General features: G+C 45.5%; 1 protein-coding gene across 3 annotated transcripts in view; it reads right to left on the reverse strand.

Moving 5' to 3' along the window:
• Positions 1 to 24,512, reverse strand: part of GTF3C3 (general transcription factor IIIC subunit 3) — a 598,047-nt gene that overhangs the window by 33,392 nt on the left and 540,143 nt on the right. For 2 of the 3 annotated variants that reach the window (XM_069615720.1, XM_069615721.1), the window contains exons 15-16: positions 22,938 to 23,128; positions 2,931 to 3,055 (exon numbers count right to left, since the gene is read on the reverse strand). In XM_069615720.1, coding sequence (XP_069471821.1) covers positions 2,931 to 3,055; positions 22,938 to 23,128 — 316 coding nt within the window. The remainder of the gene's footprint in view (positions 1 to 2,930; positions 3,056 to 22,937; positions 23,129 to 24,512) is intronic. The other variant, XM_069615722.1, reaches the window with a different exon arrangement.

The following is a 24,512-nucleotide window of genomic DNA, read 5'->3' on the forward strand; positions in this document are numbered from 1 at the left end:
AGTCTTTCCAAATAGACCCCCCTTACACTCCCACTTTGGTCTCTGAGTCGCAGTGTGAATCCCACTTGGCTTTGTGACAAGCCACAACTTTCTCCATGTCCTCATCCATGTGCATGTGGGATGAGTAGTCCCCCGCAGTACTGGACTGCGCCAGTATTTTCGCACCCAGCAGTTCTCCCCCCAATACAGGTCCAAATGGGCTTCTCCTTGGTCATATCCACCATATCCTGTATTTATTTTTGATAGAGGCCTCCAATCTCCCGAGCCGCACTCTCAGCAGAGGAGACAGTGGAGGTTGCCTGAGGTCTCTCAAACATGAGGCCCCAAGCCAAACCTATGGCTGACAAGTCACCCTCCCACTCAGTAACTAATTGACTACCCTTGCTGCAGCCAAATCCTCCTTGGTGCGGTTTATCATATAACCCAGAGCAGCCCTGCGAGTTCTGTTACCGTTTGCAACTGTCCCACGCACAGCCTTAAAACAAAGTTTTGCTACCAAAGGGAGTCTCACCCCAGTGTTTCTTGCAGGACTAAAGTCAGATTCGGGTCAGGGGAATATATGAGAGTATCGCGCCACCAAGAAACTAGTTCAGGCTGTAAGCAGAGTCCTCACATGGGGAACCTTGATCTGGGAACTACAACAAGATTGCTTTGGAACCTTGGAATGGAGACCAGAGTGAGCGCCCTGAAGAGCCTGTGTAAGACAATTGGTAGTAGCTTCTGCTGGTATCTCAGCATTATGGCTGGACTTGTACCCTTTGAGTTCTTTGACCTTGGTGCGCAGGCTTATGAATTAAGGCGCAAGGCCTATAAAAAGCTCGGGAGATGGAAGCAGCCCCTGCGATGAATTTGGCACAGGTACAGGAGTGAGGCCATTTGAGCACCTCAGGGAGAACCTGTGAAACCAACAGAGCAGACAACCAGTGTTTCAAGGAAGGAAATCTTTCCTGGCTGAAGGTCATCAGTGAAGACACCATAACACTCAATTTTCGCACCTTGCAATCTACAAAATCCTTGAAGAGGGTTGTTGTCCGAATTTGACATCTGTACAACTGGAGTTCCTGCTCGAGAGTGCTGTAAAAAAGAGAACAGCATGAAGTGCAGGCACGTCAGCTGTGTTGAGATCTCAGGCACTGGAGACACACAGCGTGCTGGCCTACTTTGGTAACTGTACCGCACAGCTATTGCATCTTTTAAAAGGAAAAATATGCCCTATGAACAGAGGAAAAGGTAATGGTGAAGCCTGGAAAACTTCAAAAAACAGTTCAAAAACGAATTTGGAACCCTAGGAGGTCTAGCGTGAGTAATACAAAAGCTGCAGAAAGCAATGTTCAATCCCCGGCATAGAAAGGGAACTGTGGGACTTTGGTCATGTACACTAGGCCATCCTTAGCTTTTTCATTTTTCGGGCTCCTGCCGAAAAATGCTCTGGTTTCTGCACTATGGTGTGGACGTTGCACGAGAGTGGATGAAGGGGAACAAGATGTACCAGTATAGAAGCCTGCGAGTAGATTCTTTAGAAGGGAGATTTTCATCGGCCCATGATATCTTAGTCCTGCTAGAAGCCTCAAGTAAGTAGGGAAATGCAAAGGTTTGTACTGTAGGGGTGTCCTGCAATGATACAAGTGACACAATGAATATATGGTTAATTAAGCATTTAGTGTTAAATGAGGGAAGGGGTTGGACTAAACACCTATGGCAACTAAGGTCATTTCTACAGAAGATGAGTGAGTGCTTAACACCAACAGTGTCAGTGATGAATCAAAACAACGTGTGATATTTCTTAGGTGTTGTGAGGAACCAGGAATGAGACAAGGACACAGAGAATTATGGTTTTGGCCATAAATGTTTATTGACAAAAAGGTTTGGAAAATGTCTCTCTGTGCCTACACACTGAACAAAACTAAGGGTCTGTCGGATGTCAGAATGTCCAAAGTAAAACGTCCTATGTCCAATGTACTATTCTGGCCCACACATTCTAAACAAATTAACTCTAAGGTGAAATGAGTAATGTATTTGGTCTTCGGTAGTGTATAAATGTTCAAAAAGGAAAATGCGTAACTCCAACACAAAAAGAGTTCCTTGTTCCAGAGGGTGGTTCTCTTCCCATGGATTTCTCGTCACTCTATTTTATATTTACAAATATCAGTTCCTTGCGTTTCTCTTAATCAACAACACAACTGGTATACAGAACAACTTGGCTGTACGTCTATATCTGTAGGATAACTGGGATACTTCCTTGCCAGGTTTACACTTCTCTTCATCAATAACACAACTGGTGCACAAAACATTATTTCACGGTCGTAGCTTGCTCCCATCTTAGATTTAGATAGCCGTTTATCATACCCGTGCAAAAATTCAATCAACACACTTCAACTGTGATCACTTATGTCTGTCTTACTATTGCCACCATTTGTTCCTTACAACACACACAAACACACACGCACACGAACAACACTGAAAACTCAATTATCTCGCTCCTGTGACTTCCCACATCTGCCTGTGCCTGTCAGCCCATGCGTGCACTTGTGTCTGGCAGGGGTTATGACAGTTTGATTTAGAAAGTCCGCTCAGAGGGGTCACCGATCGGTCTTTCGAAATTAGGATTTTTTTTTTTAACTAGATTTTCACTCCATGTGCCAAACTTTACCGCTTTCATGTTGTCCTTTTCCCATTTAATTGCCATTATGTTATTATGGCGCGTTATATAAGCAACCTTCATGAATCACACAGTAACAGAGATGAACCTAGTTCAGTTTTCAAAACAAATGCTTAAGCCATGCAGTCACTCCAACTCCTCAAATATATGTGACTAAGCAAAATGTATTAGTTTGGCACACAAAACTATCGAACCATAGTGCTATTAAATGTTTTGTCAGCTTATGCCCACATGTTTCACTGTTGTATGTACAATAGCCACAAGTGCTTACCTGAATCAGAAGAGCATGTCTTTTTAAAACATATTTCTGGGATGCCATGTGGATAAATGTTAGGCCGATACAAAGGCTGCTGAGAGGTTCATTTGGGTTTGTGCGGAAGGCCTGCACATATTGGCCTACAAGAAAAGAATTGAGGCTCTTATGTTTTTTTCCCAAAGACACTCGTAAGAGATAAGAAACAAATAGTTGGAAGACAAAATTATCATGCATGTTCTATTATGAGATTTAAAGTAATCCGCTTTATCAATAAGTTACAGAATTGCATTCAATCTATGTGGTTCTGGTCATGCAGGACACCAGGGTACAAGGAGGACACCAAGACCAAGTGCTGTCATTCTAGCACGTTATTCTGGGACTGTGTACAAGTAGGGTATAACAAATTGAAAACTTTGATATTCCCAAAAGAAATAATAATTGGGGTGGCCTTCTCCCAAAAGTCTTTCTTTTGCCAGATGCGGGTAGTTAGGCCTTTGGGCCTCTGGAACAAATTGTCCAGTCCATACAGTTCACAGGAGGTTACTTCACCTCCACTCCTCTGGCTGCGTGGGCTTATGGGTGTCTCTTTTTTGCAGTTAACTAGCTGCAGCCTTTCTGGAATCCCTTACCACACAACCGTTTCTAGCACAAGGTTCAGTAAGACGACGGGTCAGTGGTTGTAGCCAGCAGGGAGAACTAAAGAGGGGTCCTTTGGATTGCCTGAGCATTTCCTTGTCTTCTATCCACCCACCTCTCTGATCTGATAACCTCAATGTCCGTTTCTCGTCCTTGTTCGGCACATCCTCTTTATGTTCCGGTCTTCCACAGACCCTCCTCCACTCCCTGCGTGTCTTCTCTTTAAACCCTCGTCTCGGGATGTTGTCTTCACTGGGGTGCTTCTTCCTCTCTCTGATTTTGTGCTCCTGAACTCTGTACCTCTTCCACCACCACCGGGGCCATTTTAAGCACTTTTGGGGCCCTGGGCATGGACATCTTTGGGGCCCCCCTCCAGCAAACCAAACAAATGAAGGGATAAAGAATGCAGTCCGTGCCCCCCACCTATTGCGCTCACAACCTATAGGTTGATATGCTGTCTCACAGCATAATAAGCATGTTTACTCCCTTTAAGTCCCCTTACCTCTTCAATCATACTCTAATCAGAATGATAAACAAGTAGCATTTGAAGACCAACATTAACAGTCTACGAAGCGGTTACTGTTCTAGTAGATACAGGATACTTTTTATCAATAACATCCAGGAAGATATGCAGCCTGTAGTATTAATGCAGGACCGTATGTAAAAGGTACATGCAAGCCATAATAGACAGAAAACTCACATTAGCTGCCTCACAGAATGCAAAAGTGCCCATGCATGGATAGAGAACACCAATTGGAAGGAAGGAAAACGCTACTCTCCGCCCCTCTGCAACTAATCCAGAACAGGACTGCAAGACTTGTCCTTGGCTTCAAGCCCTAGGACCGTATCTCTCCAGCTCTGAAATCTTTCCATTGGCTCCCAGTGGATGCAAGGATTACATTCAAAACCCTCTGCATTGTCCACAAGGCCTTCTGGAGTCTGGGTCCAAAATACCTTCAGCTATCCCTCTGCAAATACCTCCCCTCTCAAGCTCTTCTCTCATCTACCTCCAACTCCCTCAGGGTAAGTCGTTTCTCAAAGAAACAAACTGGGGGTAGATCTCTGTCTTCGGCTGGGGCCTCCCTCTGGAACACCCTCCCTGCCACTCTAAAACTTGAGGAGAACCATCTCCAGTTCCGGAAGTACCTCAAGAGCTTCCTCTTTGCTTCTGCCTTTGCCCCCCCTCTCCCCTGCTGATCTGTTTCTCTCTCAGCACTGTGCACCTGGCCACCTTATGTCCTCCGGGCCTAGGTATCTGCTCACCCTGCCACCCTTCCGCAAAGCCTCCAGGCCACCCCTTTCACTGGGGTCTGTATCTGTACCGATACAGTCTCCCCTCCCCCTTTTCTTCCTGCACTTATCAGACCTACGCTGTCGGCTGCCTTAAACCCAGCACTTGCCACTTGCTGGCTGCACTACCACTGTTTGTTGCCTTTATTATTTATTTATTATTATATATCTGTTTCTCCTTTGCTCCGCACTTTCCACTTCTCCCCCTTCCATCCACTTTCCCTCTCCCCCTCTCCCATGCACTTGCGCGTTTTCAATGTCACTGATCCTAGTAAGATCGCTGTTTTGTTCTCCACTGTTCCCCTCCCTTGCCTTGTCGCGCTCTGCAACACAGGTTTATGAGCGCGATAGAAATAAAATATCAATACACATACCGTAGCATGGATAGTGGAAGCAGATTAGAAGCTACCTGGATGGTGTCTTTATCCAGACAGACTAAGATTAGAAGTGGGATATGGTTTTCAAATAGTGTTGCCATAGATATCAAAGGAACAAATGCCTGTAGTGTACAATATAAATATGCTCACTATTAACACAGTGAAACCATGAATAAGGCTTTTATGAAGATCATACCATGAGAAGGAAATCACTCTGAAGGGCTGACAATTTTGAAAGGTTTAGGGACTGGCAATATTGAGAGGTTAAGCAATACAAGATTAAATGAGATGCCCAGGATCACACATTGGTTGAGGGGTGAAAATGGGATTTGTGCCAACTACGCAATTTCTGCATTTGAACACTTTCTTTTCCAATTCTTATCATGAACTAAAACAATCTCATTTTATAAAAACGGACTTGGAAAGTACACAAATCACATTACCAAACATGACCATTTTTAAACACATTATTATAGAAGAGTGTCATGCAAAATAGGAATGATTCTAGCTTCATCCCCTCCATCATCAAGGGAAGTATATAAGAACCAACATACCAATCGATGTGATTGAACAAATTTAATGTGGGGTGGTCTTTTGTATTTTAAAGCTTTAAATACTTCCAAAATCATGCGACATTTTCATTTATAAACGTGAATAAAAACCTTTGACTTTTACCAAAAAGCAAACCGCTTTTTGTGTCAAACAAGCAGACCTTAAAATATGCTTGCCTGAGGCCTGCAACATATGATCCGCTCTCTTCTGTCTGCCAACCCTTCCACCCAAATAGCCTACATACGAAGAAAGATCAAGTAATGGGCAAAACGATACCAGCAGCATGCAAGAAGGCAAACCTAACAGAAGAAAGCATAGTAATGTAAGATATATTAGAATATTTGACCAGGATCACTGTATCTTCTGCTGGAAAATCCAGGATACAAGCATGAACGCTTTTGTTCCATAGTCTTGAATTTGGATATTTAATCACCTCTTGGACTAACCGTTTAACCCATCGTTGGAGGCGATTGCCTTCGTTTTACAATGCCCCATCTGTACAAACCAATTTCTAGACCTTCACCATACTTCAGACATAGGAAAGGCTAAGCCAGCCTTGCTTGAATGTGCTATTCTAATTTTGCATATGAACACACATCTCTGCAATGGGTGCTTCACACACTGAGCTAACTTCTGAACCATTGTGGCACTCTATCAATATGCATTTTACCGTTGCCTATTGCACATGATCAACATAATTCCCACAGGAAGGAAAGAATGCTACAGAGTTGTGCCGTAAGGAACACACAAACTATGTATACCACAGTGAACATAGAAAGCAATACATGATGATTAATTGATAAGGCAGAATATACTTATCAAAGCAGAAAGACAATGGGTTTAGAGCCTAAGCAGCACCCCATAAAATATCCTGACGTGTGCTATTTAAGACTGGTGAACAATGGACTACTTCATATCTGCTAGCCTTGTGGGGCCCCCCTCTAAGGTGGGGGCCCTGGGCAAGTGCCCCTGTTGCCCTCCCATAAAGACGTCTCTGACTACCACCTCCTCTAACTCCACCAACCCGTGGTACTCCTCCTTCTGCCTCTACCATAGTACTCTTCTCCTGATGTCACTCCCACCTCAGATATTCCCATTTCCTATTGGGCCTTGGGTTTTACCTCCTCCATAACCCCATTGCACAGTTGGGCCCCAATGTTATCCCCTCCTCTACCTAGACGTTTCCTCCATCTGTTATCACTTTCTCCACCTTCTTACTTCACCCCCTCATTCTGCCAACTCTCGCCTTCTGAGGTTACCACCTCCTCCTTCACATTGTTAACTCACACCACCTTGTGTCCAATCTTGCCCGTGATGCTACCATCTTCCCATTCACCTTAACTCCAACCACCTCCTGCTTTCCACCCTGGATCTCTGATCTTATCACAGCATCTTTCCTCTTAACTCTCACCACCTCCATCTGTCCACACTCGGTCCCTGATCTTACCAGCTACTCCTTGACCTTCTTGGATATCTTCACCTCTTCCTGCTCCCCACTGCTGTGCCCTCTCTAGTCTCTCCCATCTCTTCTGCCTCAGCTTCTTCCATAGCTATTAAGTATTTTCCCAACACGAGCCACCTGACTCTGCAACCTGCACTGCCTGGGTTTTACAGTTCTCTTCTAGTGTGCGTAATGACATTGAGCTACGATTGGTTATGGTCCCTGAGTACATCTGGATCTGCTTTGAACTGGAGGCTGAGACCAAATCTATAACTAGTGTGTACAGCATCCTGGAAGCCAGTAATCCCTCTGTAATCCTCCCCTCTAGTTCTCATGCTGTACTGCAAGATACTGCTCTCCCAGAGTTTGAATTCAATACTGAAACCACAACATATTTTACACTATTCGATTTAGTTAAAAGTCTGAGTTCTTGTGAAAACGGCAACACTTTATTTCCTACAGAGAAGGGAGTAGTTTCTTACCTGTAACTCCATTTCTCCAGCATTGGTATCTTTCATGGATTCACATGCTTAGAATATTCCATGTCGTCAGGCTGGGAACCCTCGGTATCTTTATTAAAGCGTTTTCCATTGGAAAAACTCGACACTTTTGTGTACTATTGATGTCCTTTAGGGATGTTTACGCATGGCCCAATAGGACATACGGTATAAATAGCCCCGCCCCTGCGGCTCCCTTCAGATTTTAACCCCCAAAGTAGAGGCAATATCACATTTGCATTCAGGGGAGGTGGGCGGGCGCATGTGAATCCATTAAAGATACCAATGCTGGAGAAATGGAGTTACAGGTAAGAAACTACTCCCTTTCTCCAGCATTGGATCTTTCATGGATTCCCATGCTTAGAATAGATTACATAGCAGTATCCTTATATTTAGAGGGGTGTAAATGTCATGCTTGTGCCACTGGCGCACACATTGGCAACCATCATGGACTACTTGGAACTCATTTATCTTCATAATACTCTTTGATCAACCCCTATTCACACTTTGGTCCTTAATTTCCATTTGCACGACTTTGGTACTTTCTTATTTAATTCAGCTAACTACATGTACCATAATGCACCTTGCTACAGTTATCAATTCCTGGCTATTCCCATTCATCAGTATTGGAACCACAATCCCCAGATGCCCTAGCGATCAGTGCTGCTTCCATCTTCTCAGGACCAGGGAGGAGGCAGATTACCTTCAGGTGGGCTGCTCCAGGTGCTGCCAATTAGCCTGCCTCAGTACAGGGCAGGGCTGTATTTAAGCAGCTGCCTGCAGGAGCTCAGTCTCTTGCATTAAGAGTTCTCCCAGCACCTTTTTGCCTTGAGCCACGAATTGTATGCTGTTCCTGTTGCCGTATTATCCTACTTCTGATCCAGTGCCCTTTGCCGGCTCATCTGGGCTCCCTGCCTTGCAGCCTGCTACACTCCTCTGGGCTTCCTGCCTCGCTGCCCTGCTCCTCTGGGCTCCCTGCCTTGCAGCCTGCTACACTCCTCTGCCTGAAGCTCAGGTCCTCTGGGCTCCCTGCCTCGCTGCCCAGCTCCTCTGGGGTCCCTGCCTTGTAGTCTGCTACACTGCTCTGCCTGCAGCCCTGGTCCTCTGGGCTCCCTGCCTCGCTGCCCTGCTCCTCTGGGCTTGCTCCTTGCTGCCCTGCTCCTCTGGGCTCTCTGTCCTGCTCCTCTGGGCTCCCTGCCTCGCTGCCCTGCTCCTCTACCTCGCTCCTTTGCTGCCCTGCTCCTCTGGGCTCTCTGTCCGCAGCCTACTACAGTCCTCTGCAGTCCTCAACAGTTTGCCTGCACGTTGTGCCATTCGTTACTCCAGTCCTGCTTCCTTGTTTGCAGCCCCCCTGTTTCCTGGTTACTGCTCCCTTGCTCTCTTCCTTGTTTGCAACCCCTGTTCTTGATCCCTGTCCTTCTCTTCCTTGAGTCTACTGTCCTCCCCTTAGGTTATCCATTTCAGTTATACCATTTCTGTACAGACACCCACAGCTGATGTTCCCCAGCCATGAGCATACAGAGTGGGCTCCTGTAATAGCAATCTGTGCAGAAGGCTGGAGTTTCCAGAGGTCCGTAGAAAACCTTCCCATTTCTGCATAGCATACACCCCAAGAGGGAATCCAGTTTGTTTGTACCTTTGTATTCCCTGCCCCTTGTTAAGACGGATTTCTGAACTCTGTCCTGGCGGCGCAGAAGTTCAGAACGCCAACCTAATTACTTGGAACAGGGTAACCTCTGGACAAGCCAGACCAATCAGAGTAGCGATTGCGGCGGTCAAGACTAGGTCTCAAGGGGGGTGAGGGTGACTGAAAGCCCGCAATGAGCACAAAAAGCAAGGACACTTACAAACTACTCCAAACAGGTGTTATATTAAAAATATATACACATTTATTCCAAGGCTTTTAAAACAATGACCGTAGCGAGAAATCACAATACAACTCTAGTAAATCAACACATACCAAACCAATACAATATATATACAAATACAAACAAGTCTAAAGCGTTAGATGCACGAAATGTGTAGTCCACCTAGAAGGGAAGGAAAACAGGCAGTGCACAATAATGGTTAGACCCAGTCCGCCTTCAGAGGCACCTAACTAAAAGAAAGTCCAAGCCCTACGAAGAGTGGAGCCTTGTGCTCAAAAGTACCTGCACACGCTGGTGCCAACGGGCAAAAAGGGAAGTCTCTTCGAAGGAATCAGGCAGTTCAGTTTAGAGCACAAATGAAGAAGAACAGAGTTCCGCGACTCAAGCGCAGCCTCCACTGTGGGCAGAAGCAGAGCGCTAGTACAGAAAGCCGTGCTGTTTTGACACAGCGGGGAAAAGCTATGGGCTCCTGCAGGAGGGCGACCAGTTCCTAGCTATGCTACTCACCGGTCCCCGATGCAAGCAGGTCCAGGCTTCTCCGCGTCAGTTTCAGTGCTGGCAGGTTCAGGAGAGCAGGCGACGTCTCGTCGTCGTGTAGATTCTGCAGCAGCAGAGTTGAGTTACAGATGTCTCAAACCAAGTGAACCCGCACAGTTTGTTACCACAGCAGGGCAACGGAGCGGCCGTGTGTATCTCAGCCAAATGTACACTACTCACTTCAGACCTGGGAACGCCAAGTGTACGAATCGTGTGAGAGTGACAAGGACTAGAAATACAACACAACCTGGCAGCGGTTACAGAGCAAGACTCCTGGGTAGGCTGGTCAGTCTGCTGGATGGCCCAGAGACACTTCCGAAGGCTTACGTGCAGGAGATGGTGAAGATGCCGTGAATAGCTGTTCCCGCTATTCCAAGGGTCGAAGTACCAGTACAGGCCTTCTGGTTCGATCGGAGTTAAGAAGGGTTTCACAAGGCGACAGCAGTGCAGAGGAGCAGTCCTTCAGCAGGTCACCAGCGATTCCTCGGTTCAGCCTCGTGGTTGCAGGATACTTGGCTCCTCTATTCCTTGTCCACGGTTCCCTTCACGCCAAAACGGAGGGGACCCAATCGGAGATCCGCTCATCAACACTCACACCATACGTGGACCTATCATGGACCACGGTGGTCCCAGGCATTCACACCACCCTAGACTCTCTGGCACCCAGGATGTGTATTGGGACCAGACATCCCAGCCCACATCCTGGAGGCACACACAAGGCCTGTAGAAGCCCGCAAAAGCATCTGTGTTTCGCGGGAAAGTACATGCCCAAATAAGGAAGGCCCCGGGTCGGCTCAACCTGGGGAAGGTGAAGGGAGCAAGACGGTCAGCGGACAGGACAAAGGAGCCTCGTGGTCTGGCCATTTTGGGAGCCAGGCCACCATTTTGGGCTAAGCGTGAGAAACGCGCTTAAAACGCCAAAAGGAGCTCAAAACACAAGAAACGATCGCTGCCACCATTCCCGTCCGTGATTCACTTGCACCGATCAGTTACAATCCAAAAAGAGTATCTAGGGCCTGTAGAAGGCTAGAGACCCAAGAGAGCAGTAACTTAGCTTACAGTGCCCTCTTGTGTCATGTTGCACAAAAGCCGCAACATGATAAAGAAACTACGGAAAACAGCGTTTCCCGGTACTGACTGTCTTAAGGGCATGTCAGTTTCCCCCTAAGAATGGAGCGAAAGCCCAGAGGAGTGCGGCAGAAGGCTACACTTCTCTGGCAAAGTTCAGATCATGGTGAAAACAACAGCAACAAGTTTAGGGGTTGCCACATGGAAGGAAAATTACCCACAATTACAAAATCTTTCCTAACACCCCTTTTTTGTTCACAGCTACTGTTACCTATTCTTCTTTCTTGTTGAGCTTCCTGCTGTGTGTACTTATCTATCACCTTCCATCAGCACGGCCACCCAAAACCTACCTGGGTGCCCGGTGCCACACTTGACATAGTGCCATCGTTGACAGCAATGCAAACCAATACCATAGGAACGTAAACACAGAAAACCACAATAAATAGCATTACAAGCATGGTACATTAAAACGGGTACCCCACTTTGTATGGGCTTACCTTACTGAAACAGAGGCTTCCCTGCTTTAGAGTGACAGAAGGCAATAGCGGATGAAACCCAGCGGGATAGTCCTTGTTTGGAGATTGGTCTTCCCTTTACTGAGGGTCCGTAAGCCACAAACAGTTGTCTCGTACGCCTGAAATCTTGAGTACGACTCAGATAAAACTTCAATGCTCTTTTGATGTCCAACGTATGAAGAGCATTCTCTGCCAAAGAGGAAGCCCCAGTGAAGAATGCTGATACCACAATAAGAGTGCTTATGGAATGTAGTTGGTACTTTCGGAATAAAATGAGTGTTAGTGGCTAACACCACCTTGTCCTTGAAGAAAAGTAAGTATGGGGGATCAATTACCAGCGCTTGCAGCTCCGACATTCTTCTTGATGAAGTAATGGCCACCAAGAAGGCCATTTTCCATGGCAAAAATTTCAGGGGTGACGACATAGGCTCGAATGAAGCCTTCATTAGCCCTGATAGCACCAGATTGAGACTCCAACCAGGAGGGAACTTCTTGGCCGGAGGAAAAGTTCGAAATAAACCTCTCAGAAAATGTTTTACTAGTCGACCACTGAACAACGGAGTGGAGTGCCTCTTCCGAGTAAACCTAGAAATGGCTGCCAGGTGAACTTTCATGGAGGAGAAAGACAAACCTCGTCTAGCCCAGTGTAGTAAGGTAGAACTTGCTCTGATGAAATGTTTAGAGGGTCCACCCCTGGCAGATCCTTACACCACACACAGAATCTTTTCCACTTGCATGCACATGAGACACTCGTGGACGGAGCTCTCGCCGCCTCTAAAAATGCGGCGACAATATCTAGAAACGTTCAGCGAACCAAACTCCGAGAAGTCAGGAGCCAAGCCGTCAGGCTGAGGGAGCCCGGGTCGTTATGCCAAATTGCTCCCTTGTTTTGGAAGAAAAGGTCCGGCGTCACTTGAAATCTCATCGGTTCTGCCACTGATAGATGGAGCAGGTCCGAAAACCATGGCTTCCTGGCCCAGTGAGGAGCAATCAGAATTACACGGCATTGATATTTCTGAACCCACTGGAGGGTCCGTCGAATGAGCGGAAACAGAGGAAACGCATATGCAAACTTGCCCATCCACGGGAAGGAGAACGCATCCCCCAGCTAATTGGGCTGCGGCCATCTGCTGATGAACTGCTTGCACTTTTTGTTCTCCTGGGTTGCGAAGAGATCCAGCGAAGGATGACCCCATTTTCTGAAGATTCTCAACTCTTGCTGATCGTTCAGCTGCCACTCGTGGAGTTGGCTCATCTCTCTGCTGAGGGAGTCTGCCTGTAAATTCTTCACCCCTGGCAGGTGAAACCCCACGATGCTGATGTCTTGTTTGAGGGCCCAATGCCATAGCTCCTGAGCCTCTCTCGAAAGCACTCTGGAATGAGTGCCGTCTTGTTTCCTGAGGTAGAACATCGTGGTCGTGTTGTTCGTTAACACTCTCACAACCGATCCCCGCATGCGCGGCAAAAACAATCTCAGAGCCCAACGAAAGGCTCTTACTTCCAGTACATTGATGTGAAAGTTTGCTTCTCCTGGGGGCCATCGACCATGAACTTGTAAAGACTCCAGATGAGCTCCCCATTCTGTTTGGGAGGCATCCGTCACAATTATGGATTGAAATTGCGGCTCTAGCCGAGGCATTGCCACCACGGAAGATCTTCCAGTAAGTCGCTGTTGATCATCACTTTGTCAGACCACAATCTGCAACTTTGAGACCACCGGTCCACCAGAAATTCTTGTATTGGTCTCATGAAGAGACGTCAGTTCTCCAATAACGGGATACATGACGCCATGGCTCCTAGAAACAACATGTAGCCTCTGACTGACACTCTGGTTCCAGCTCTCCACTCCTCTGCTTTCTGCTCGAGTTGCTCAACTCTCCCTACAGAAGGTTTTACCAGTCCTGACTGGGTTTGGAATTCCGCGCCCAAAAACACCAAGCTCCTGGAGGGAGAGGGAAAGGATTTCTCGAAGTTGACTGCGAAGCCCAACCGTTGTAGCAGCTGCATGGTAAAGTCGAGGCTTGCCTGCGCTGCTACCAGCGATGAGCCCCTTATTAGCCAGTCATCCAGGTAAGCGTAGATGTGATTACCTTCTCGTCGTAGCCATGCCGCCACCGGGGCCAAACATTTCATAAACGTCCTGGGAGACGATTTTAGACCGAATGGGAGTACTTTGAATTGGTAATGAGACTGAGCCACCACAAACCTCAGGAATTTTATGTGCCGCCGACGCATGGTTATGTGGAAATATGCATCCTGTAAGTCCGACGACGCCAGAAAATCCCCTGGTGGAATCGACCGGATGACCTCCTGAAGCGTAAGCATCTTGAACTTCAGGCGTTGTAGAGTCTTGTAGAGAGCTTGAAGGTCCAGAATGGGCCGCCGTTGTTTTTTTTTTACCACAAAGTAACATGAGTAGACCCCCAGGCCTCTCTCTGCCACCGGAAACCAATTCTATAGCCCCTTTTTGCAACATAAGCACAACCTCCTGCTTTAAGATGTGAAGATGGAGTTGCGCCGAATAAACAGAAGGAATGGGCGACGGCGTGATCTTGAATTGCAAAGAGTGGCCTAGTTTCACCGTGTCCAACACCCAACGGTCTGATGTAATCCTTTCCCATTCGTTGACACAATGGGACACTCTGCCTCCCAGGACGTCTTGAAGATTGTCATTGCTGAGATTTTGATTGCTTACTCTTAGTCGCTGAAGACTGTCCTCTCCTTCTAGAAGTCTGGAAATCCCGGCCTCTCCGTGTCGCCTGGACAGCTCGCCTGTATCCCTGGGAGGAGTATGCCGATCTTTTGAAATTCCGGTCTCTGGATGTGGCAAATCGAGAATTCCCTGAAGCTCTGTGGAAAGGGCGAAAAGACCGAAAAGCTCGTCCACTTTGCAATGCCCCCAGTGATCTTGCCGTATCTGAATCCTCCTTCATGCCCTTGAGGGCTTCGTCTATCTTCTCCCCAAATAACTGCTCACCTTCGCAGGGCATGTCCAGCACTTTATAATGGACTTCCAGCTTAAAGTCTGTACATTTTAACCAGGCCTGCCTTCTTAGTACCACTCCATTATGTATTTGCTTGAATCCTGACTCTGCCAAATCCACAGCGATGTTGATGCTGTGATTAGATGCCTCCTCACCTTCACGTACCAGTAGCATAGCTGTCTTTCGGTGTTCTTCGGATAAGTGCTCCAAGATGGGGGCCAGGCGACGCCGCATTTCAGAGTCGTATCGTGCCATAATAGCTGAGTTAGCTGCCTTGATCGTCGTCGCTGCTACTGTTAAGACTTTCTTACCAAAGGCATCCTGTCTTCTAGCTTCACTATCCGGAGGTGTTGTGCACTTGTGTTGTGATCTAGCCTCTCTGCTAGCCGCCGCTGACACCACCGATTCAGGAGATGGCTGTGCAGTCAAACACTTCGGTGTAGAGTCTGGAGCCTTAAACTTTTTTTCTAACCTGCCCTTGATTGCAGGCTCCGAAAATGGATGGCGCATGGTACGCAAGCCTTCCTGCCAAACGTGGTCCAGAATCGGGACCGAGAAGATCGACTTCCTTCTCTTCCCCATATGGTCAAATAAGAAGCATTCCTTCTTTTCTTCCTCTGGGGTCAGATCAAATTCAACACAGGCTTTCGCCATCATCGCATGAAAGGCTCCAATGTCATCTGGTGGTGACGGTTGTGCCAGGCTTCTAGAAGCTTCCACTTCTCCATCCGACTCCCACGTAGGGTCTCTTGACGGCGATGATGAAATGTCCGAGATGGAGTCCCTGGGGCCTTGATCCGACTCAGATTCCTGTAGCTCACCCTCTTCTGGATGCGAACGGGGAGGTTCTTCACTGACTGGACGGGAGAGCGGCAACTCGGCCGTTGACATTGAATGTGGAGCAGGGCCAGCCACGTCGACGAGGGGTGCCAACGGGGGCACACCCATAGGAGGCAGCCTTCCATCCAACTGGTTCAAGAGGTACGGCAGCGTAGATAAAACTTGCAAAGACAACATCGACTGCAGATTTAGTAGAGAAGACGTAGGAGGAACATCTTGGATCTCCGGCGTCGTTGACGGGCCAACGCCCTGTAAGCCGAGATCTGATGGATGAACCACCGGTTCCCGTTCCTCCTCCATCGACGACAATGATAGCGCCGACTCCTGCTGTAATAGAGTATCCGGCAGAACTGCGTCATACACCGTCGGTTGCCAAGTCTATGGCGGACCCACCGTCAACAATGAAAACCTGTGAGTTTCTACTTCTCCCTTATCGATCGCCACCGCAGGGATTGACTGCGCAGACTGTATTGGAGCCGTCGACGACGGGACTCCCGTTGACGGCACTGGCAGTTGTGGCGCAGACATTTTAGGCGATCCCGAGTTTTTTGAGTCTAGAAGCCGGTGTTTAGAAGATTCCCTACTCGAGGAAGACCTATGATGGTCTCCTGAGGAGTGGCGCCTTAAAGGGTCCTTTGCATCCTTTTTTGCAGTAGTTGAAGATTTTTCTGTTTTACGGCCTTAGTCCAAACAACCATGTTTTGACGATGAAGGAGCATCCTATTTCTTAGTTGGTCTCTTTGACAGAGATCTGCTTGTTTTTGGTGACATGAATGGCAAAGAAGATATAACACTTTCTGAAGGAAAATCTAACTTTGGGTTTTTCCCGCCCATGTTTGTGAAAATAATGCTTGTTGGTTTGTTATTGCCATGGGCAAGTGGGGGCAAAGACAAAACGGTAAATTGAAGTCTGCCTGAGCCTCATTTTCAAAGGCTTCCTCAGTCACTGTAATTCTTCCAAGGTAATACGTTTCCTGGCACTCATTAGACAATCAAGTCAGATCATAAATGTATGACTGGGGGGATTTCTACATGCCCACAACAATGTGTAGTTAGACCTTTTCCATTGTTGCCTCAACAGTATTGAATGCAGAGAAGGACTGGCCGATGGGCACATCTGGCATTTCGAGGTGCAGCCATACCTGTGAAAGACTACTCAGTCTCTCATATGCCCCGCTCGTCCTACACCTATCTGATTTTGTCACAGGCCACACCACCCATTTTTTCCATCAGCCTACTGCTAATCAATTGGCGATTTTGGACACAGCTCAAATGGCTCAAGAGCAGGGGGAATGAACCCCAAAGATAGTAAGCTGGGTGGTGGGGTTTCTGCAAGAGCTACTTTGAAGGGGTCTACTATTTTTGAGCCTCCTTTTCAGCATGCGCCAGATATTCCCAGAGATGCATGGGTGCCACAAGCACCTCTGGTGTCGGCATGACTACATTCCTTTTTGTACCAATGACTCTGAAAGTGACCTATGTGAAAATGACAAGCCAATGGTTGTATGTATTTTGCATTGTATGCACATGCCCGTGGAGAGTACCTTGCCAAACCAAATTAAAGCTGGCTTTAAGCTGCTTTAGAGCTGATCTGGAGAAAAAAATAAACATGTAGGATCCATGGAGATTCCTTGCCCTTTATAGTTGGGACAAATCATTATAAATAAATACACATGGGTGAACTTTGGTACATTAAATCTTCTACCAAATTAGTTATAAGATTTCTAATGGTTCCTTTATAAATTGATAGGAATTTCTTTTATTTGAACATCTGGAAATGTTACAATCGTCTTCTTCAAATAATGTTAATAAAAGCTCATTCGTTTGAGGGAATGACACAGATATTTGCTTCCCTCAACAAGACTACAACGTGATGTCTTTACTAGGCAAAGTCATTTTGTAACGTGTTCAAAACAAGGATAGCTACGCTAGAGTAGTGAGCTCATGTATACTTTGTTCTAAAGCCTCTAACATCAAGCACTTGAACTACATTGGTTCGATCAATTTCGATTGATTTCACCATACGGTTATGTCGCGGATTACACCATTCTGTCATCATCATGTTCATAATGTCATGTTATGATCATCCCTACAGATAAGGGGTGTATTGGCAGCTATTACTCCCTAAAAATAGGCAAATACTCCCCAAAAATAAAAATAGGGAGCAAAAATACTCCCAGGAAAAAATAGGACACACCCACTTTAGACCATGTGCCCCTGCTTTCATCTACATAGCTCAATGGATATGTTTGCAAATGTAGTACCACAGGAATAAACTACTATTATTATCACTGCCTAATCGGAAGAGGTGCATATGTATCTTTTAATGAGCAAATAACTAGGTGCAAAGAAAGAATTTATTTGCAAAACATTTTTTGTTTTCCAGTTAACTTATTTTTTATTTGCTTATAAAATACTCCCATTGGGAATGTGACCTACTTTTCTCACTCCCTAAAAAATCATTTTACTCTCAAATTAAAAAAATAGGGAGTAAAATACTCCCACTTCAAAATCTTATCTGGAGCACCGGTTAGTATGTTAGCGCATAGTATTTAAATTAAATTATAATGGTTTCATCCACAAGACACTGTATGAAATTGGATGTGCAGACGTGGTGACATTTTCTCCTGAAATTCTATTCAGCTTTTTCCAACTATTTAGGCAAGTAAATGTAGTGGCATCTAAGTTTTTAGTAAATTTATGTCCCCTTTGCCCTTCCTATGGACTTGATTTTGCTTTCATCAATCTTCCAATTGTGCTAGGAAGAGGTACTACAAAAAACCTCAGCTTGGAAAATATTTGCTGTATATTAATCATTAGCGTGAGTTTGTGTTTTCTAATAAATGTTTTCATAATGAAAAGAAACACTTGCCTCGATACTGGTAAATTTTTTGGTTCAATTTCGAGCATCACATATTTCACAAGTTCAGGCGACTTGAAGTTTTTCTACACACAAAAGTACCAAAAATGACAAGAATAGGATTTGCTCTCCATTTCCCTTGAGAATTTGATAACCGTGGACCAGATTGTTTTTAATTAAGACAGTCTAGGAAGACAGGCTTTACCTATTGGATGTTGATTACCAAGATTAGATTGTTTGATTAGACCACTGAGGCAGAGATTGTCTTGATCAGCCCTTGTATGGTGACTCAAGGAATTGCAGGTGTGGGGCATCTCTCACTCTTGTGATCCGGGAAGTATACCAGGGTAACAAACATAGAACACAGGGCTAGTCCTGAGACCTGGGGGGTCCTTCCTCCCCACCTCCATTGCCCACCCCTTGCCTGGCTGGTCATAGGCTAAATCTGAAGAAAACACTCCACGACTCTGTTAACGACCAAGAGGTTGAGTGGTGCTTTGCACTCTTGGGACTAAACGTGCCAATGTTGAAGCATTGAAAGTATAGGAGGCACACATTATGTAATCTATAACACCACCAGTTAGAGACCTCTAAAGAACTTTCTCTAGTGCACGGTATGGTGGTGAATCACTTCCATTCACAGCACAGCAGGAAGGGCATTTCCCTAATAGAAAAAGCAGGCTTCGCTACGCTTTAAAAGGTTGTGAGAGCAGAAAGAGTCTCTATGGAGGCCTACATTCTGGATGGCTCTCTTCCGCTAGTACAAGACAAATGGAGATACAAGACATCTGCCTTCCTATTAAATTGCGCTCCTTTTATCGCAGTCTTGGGAAAAAAAATTCTTTCGTTTGAGCTTGGTCTTCATAATTGGCCCCTGAGGAATACTGCTTGCTGTCTGCTCCTGCTTCTTTTGGTGTTTCGACGCTAGTGGTGCTTGGTGTGTACACGCTAACAAGGCTGACAACCCCAGTGATACCATCATCCCAAGTCCAAGGAATTCATACATTTTTAGGTGGCTAGGGTCATGCAATCACAAACAGCAGTGCTACTGTACTCAACGACTACTCTCTTGCAGACAATTATTGTTGTGGCTGCTGTGTCTCCCTCTGTCACAGATGAGAGTTAACACTCTTTGCTCTCACAGCACATACACTGTTGTCAATCTAGAAAAATGGACACCTCTCACGATTGATGGAAAACGTATTTTGGTGGCCGAAGGCCAACCGTCTCATGTACGAAACGATAGAAATACAGATTTCCGAGTTTTACCAATGAACGGCCATTTTGATGTAACAAGGATCGCCATTTTGTTTTCTAACGATTGCTCATTGCTTTCTGTTCAAATTGCTTCGCAGCACATTTTCTGCTTACACTGCTCGACTGTTAACATTGTTGTCTGAACGTGAAAGGACAAGGTCGCAAGGCCGCAAGGCTAATAAGAGTTTATTGAAACACAACGTAGGCAGCTCCGGGGAGGAATGCCCGGCTCCCTCCCGAATGTAGCCTTGAAGCAGAGCCGCAGGGCATTTAATCATTTCACAGCTGACAGCCAGTCTCGTTATATGGTAGAATATGTTAGAATAAAGCAGCTAAAGGCTTGAAATATGCTCTTCTTACGGCCCCCCCTTTTCCGAGCACTGTAGAGCGTGTCAGCTCCCAGGACACGAATAGCACCTCATAGATAGCAAGGTCTGGAATGTGACTCTTCCCCCGTATGTAGCTCGCTTACGAGAACAGAAGCACTGTGTTCTGTTCAACAAAGAAAAGGTGTCTCTGCACTTGCAAGGTTGCATATTGTTACTAGAATAGATATTTGAGGGTGTCATATTCGTCGGAAGTGTCCATCATCAAACCAAGTTCAAAGAAACCCCATAAAGGGTGGTGTTAAACATGTCACAGCTGATTGTATGATATGCATTTTGTATATATGTAACTGATGTACGTATTTCGCTCTCTTGCGTCCCTCGAGGTCTAGAGATACACGTCGCGGGGCGTGAGACCAAGTTGGCCAACTGAGACTATTTGCTTTGCAATAAACCCTAGCTTTGGGAATACAACCTTGTGTCTAGCGTATCTATCGTGTGTGGTGACCTGCCTTGTTTCCATAACACGAGGGACCCCTAGGGGCCCCTTTCACTGTGCCTTTGCTGATTGTATCTGTGGAAGCAATGCTTGAGAAGACTTAGCTAAGGTCATGACCTTTGACTGGATGAAAGATTACTTGAAAACTCTGATCAGGGAGGTTGTTCCTGCCTCATTGGTACTAATAACACTCGTCTCTAATCAACATACTGCTTGCTCGCTCTCATGACATAGGCAATTCATTTCAGCCAAATCTGTGTTCTGTAGGAATCTTTTTATTGGAATTCTCCACGCTGAGAATTCCTTTGGCTGAATTTCCATTGAACAAACACTCCTCCTCTTCGAACCTGTATGATGTTATTGTCCAGCCATTTCAGTGTGTGGTGCCCCCTTTCCCACAACCTGCTTCTTTCACTCTTACTTGCCTCTAATGGGTGTTGGTCTCCCCTAACAATCAGCATCCACTCCCAAACCCTACTCCCACAAGCGCCAGCTTGCTCGCCTTGTGTTCCACTCGGATCCCCCTGTGGCCACTACCCGCACCACCTTTTCTCCGGCCCTCCCATAACACCAGTCTACTCACCTTGCTTGCTGGTCCACTGCTTCATTCCAATTCGGGTAAGGGGTTAAATCTGGTGAGGAGGAGGTTGGGGTGGGGGTTTAAACATGGGAAAATTCAGGGTTTGGGGGGGCCAACCCCCACCCCCAATAATGATTCTATATGTTTTTCGTTTTTTTGTTTCGGTAAAAAATAATTATTTATTTCCTTATTCGTTAAAATCACATAGAACAGTACAAATTAACCCGAGGTGTTGGGAGCACTTATAATGTTTGCAGTCAGAGGTTTTCGGTGCTCTGAATGCTGGTGATCCAAAACGGAATAAAATAGTTTGTCCGTGCGTTCAGTTTTTGAGAAAATAGGCAAACTCAGAGCTCTCCCTAATCCGATGTTGGTGACCCAACCATTGGGGTCTGGGTACCAACCCAAAAGATGGATTACGAAACAGTCGCTGATGCTATTCCAGAGGAATACAATGAGGTGGCCTCCTCGTAGGAAAAATATATTCAATATAAACTCAGAGATCATAGTATGAATAGGGTCGGTGGTCTCTAAGGTTGAGGAATGCATGCTCCAGTTCTACAATTGTAGGCAAATAAAGTAGTCACCACTATTGAGGGATGTGCTAGGGATTACAGTCTATGGCTGGGATCCGGAAGAAGACTGCTTCCCCACCAGTCACCAACAGAAAGGCTGGAGACTAAGTGCAAGGCTACATCGGTTAAGACCTAAGACCCAGAGGCTTGCAGTCCAACCTCGTGTACAGCACTATAGGGATGCGGCGGCATCCACACCTGGTTAAAGAAAATAATCTGGTGGTTAATATTTGTAAAGTGATTAAAAGTACCAGAATTTAGCTCCATTAACAGCAGTTAAATGCAAACGCTGGCCTAACAGGGTATAAAGGCCCCATCTGGAAGGACCTTGCTGACACCTGTAAATATCTATTAAGCCCTGACTTTCACTCAACTAATGAAAGCATGTCTGTGTGAGATGGAAGCACTGACTGCATCACAAACCGACATTTTTACTTCAAATTAAACTAAATACATGAGAACGCCGAAACAATGCACCCTTTGTTATTATAAACCTAATTTAATTAAAACATAATTTGAGGATATTCCACTCACTTATAAAAAGAAGGCAATATAGGATCAGAGGATGATTTCAATTAATATGAACAGAAGATGGGTCCCAGAAACTGAGAAGTGGGTAGGAGTTGGAGACATGATATGGGAATGGGGATAGCAACCAAAAAGCAACAGAGACAAAACAGAGTTTGGCAAAGTTGAAGTACCTTAAAAAGTTTACTCATACGTAGCAGAAAATAAATTGCCAGTGAATGTTAATAAAGATGCTCCTACAAAGTCAAAGAAGGGATTATGTACCTTCTGCCTTGCAGTGACACTGGATATCTGGTAAAGCAACCTCTCAGTAACTTATAACACAATGAAAAGGTGTGGAAACAATCATTCTCTATACATTATTTCCACTTACAAATTGACATGAGTCTATCCAGTGGAGAATGCTAGAATAGCACATTGTGTTGAATTCCATTTATATGGTTGTGTTCATTCACAACCTAACCTTTGCAATGAAATGTCACCTATTATGCAAAATCAATCCAAACGTGGCACTGTTTTCAAATGAGGGCACCTCCGGTTGAGTTCACGCAAGGGTCTCACTATTGTCACAAACACATAATGACACTTACTTTAGTTAAGTAGAAATTTGAGGTACATTCCCAGACCCAAACACTAGATCATAGGACATGCAAAGCATGTAACTCTATAACAGATTCAGGCCATGTAACTATACACCCATTAGAATGAATTCCCTACCTGGGACTCTGCTGGCACAAAACACACATACTACCCCACAATAGACATCTGTTGTGCTGGCCATTAGATCCTTACCGAGCGCATGCTTGAAGCTGCCAGAAACAAATGCATTATGCCCATTGAGGAGACAGAGTGCATGATTCTCTGGGTTTTTGAGCATTAGTCGAAGACAGAAGCGATGATGGCGCACATCCTGCGAGTGCATAGTGACTTGATTGAAGATGTTCCAGAGTTGAGGCTGATTCACATTATCCATTACCATTATCCTAAAAAAGAAATACATTTTTTTAAAGAAATTTCAGCTCAGCGATTGCGCCTATGCTCTAAAATGTTATGTCATTCCAGGTGTGCAATTAGATACATCAAGTTTAGTTTATAAAAGAGAAGCTAAGCGTTTTCCTTGGAACATGTTCCCCTTCCCATCCCTACAAATTGAAATATTATGAAATGAGTGTGCTGTTGAAGATCTGCATTGACCACTATCAGCTCTTATATGTCTAATTTACATTTGTGATTTAAATAACTCATTTGGCAAATCGTTTCTGAATATCACATGGAACAATAGCTGCAAGCCATGCGTGCATAAAGTTTCGAGTCGTTTCATAAAAACAATGCAATCTTGAGGAAATCTCCTCCCTTTTTACTCAGAATAGACTTTTAATGTACCACTAAATCAAGCAAACAATAAGCCCTCTTTTTTGTTGACCATATAAAATTGTCCCTGCCATGAGCATATGTCACAAACCTATTGGGAACGAAATGCTGAGATATAGTAAGATGATGCAGTACTCTGCCCCTGACATGGGGACATGACACTTGAGATGGATAGTAAAAAAGTATGTAGGATTGCACATGGTAATTGGGGTCAGAAGGAGGTATAGCCAGAGCATTGTGGGCACTTCCAGTCTACCATGATTGTAATGATGAACTGGAGGCAGAATCTCCTGTCCGCCAATCCAACCTGGTCAGAATGACTATCTAAACAATGTATGTGTTTGGGCCACCGTCCTTGGCCGCCCAGCCAAGCATTCTATAAACAAAAACCCATGAGCATATGACATTCTGCTTCATGTAAAAGGTAGGGGAAAAGAGGAGGCATCCTTTTTCTTTTTCAGCCATCGGACCTCTCCCTCCGAAATTGATTAATGCCTCAAGTTAAACCTTCTCATTGATCTTATGACGTACATGTACACATTCTAATTTGCTTACGGGGTTGTCAAGCGCTGTTCACTGCTCAGCCCACAGTAAATTCCAAGAAAGTATAAAAATAAGTCTCTGGAGTAGAGATACCTTGGCTGGGTAAAGGTTAAAAGTACCCAGTGTACTGTTTCTATGTTGTTTGCGATGGGGCACTTAACTGAGTTGCCAGCGAGTAAACAACTATTAAAAGAAATGATATTTGTAACAAGTGATAAGGAACAAGTTACTTACCTGTAACTGTTGTTCTCCAGCATGGGTCTGGCATGGATTCACATGCTCATGAATATTCCCCGTCGTCAGGCTGGGAATCCTCGGTAAAGAAAAAATCAGTATCAGTTTCGTTTCTGATCTGTCTTTCGTAGTAGTAACCAATCACTGATCTCTGCGTCATACTGACCACAGCCAATGACTGCCATCTCCCTAAGCCCCGCCTCTGGCAGCCATCTTCAG

The sequence above is a fragment of the Ambystoma mexicanum genome, chromosome 9 (assembly GCF_040938575.1).
Source record: "Ambystoma mexicanum isolate Mex_15411 chromosome 9, UKY_AmexF1_1, whole genome shotgun sequence".
NCBI classification, from domain to species: Eukaryota; Metazoa; Chordata; class Amphibia; order Caudata; family Ambystomatidae; genus Ambystoma; species Ambystoma mexicanum.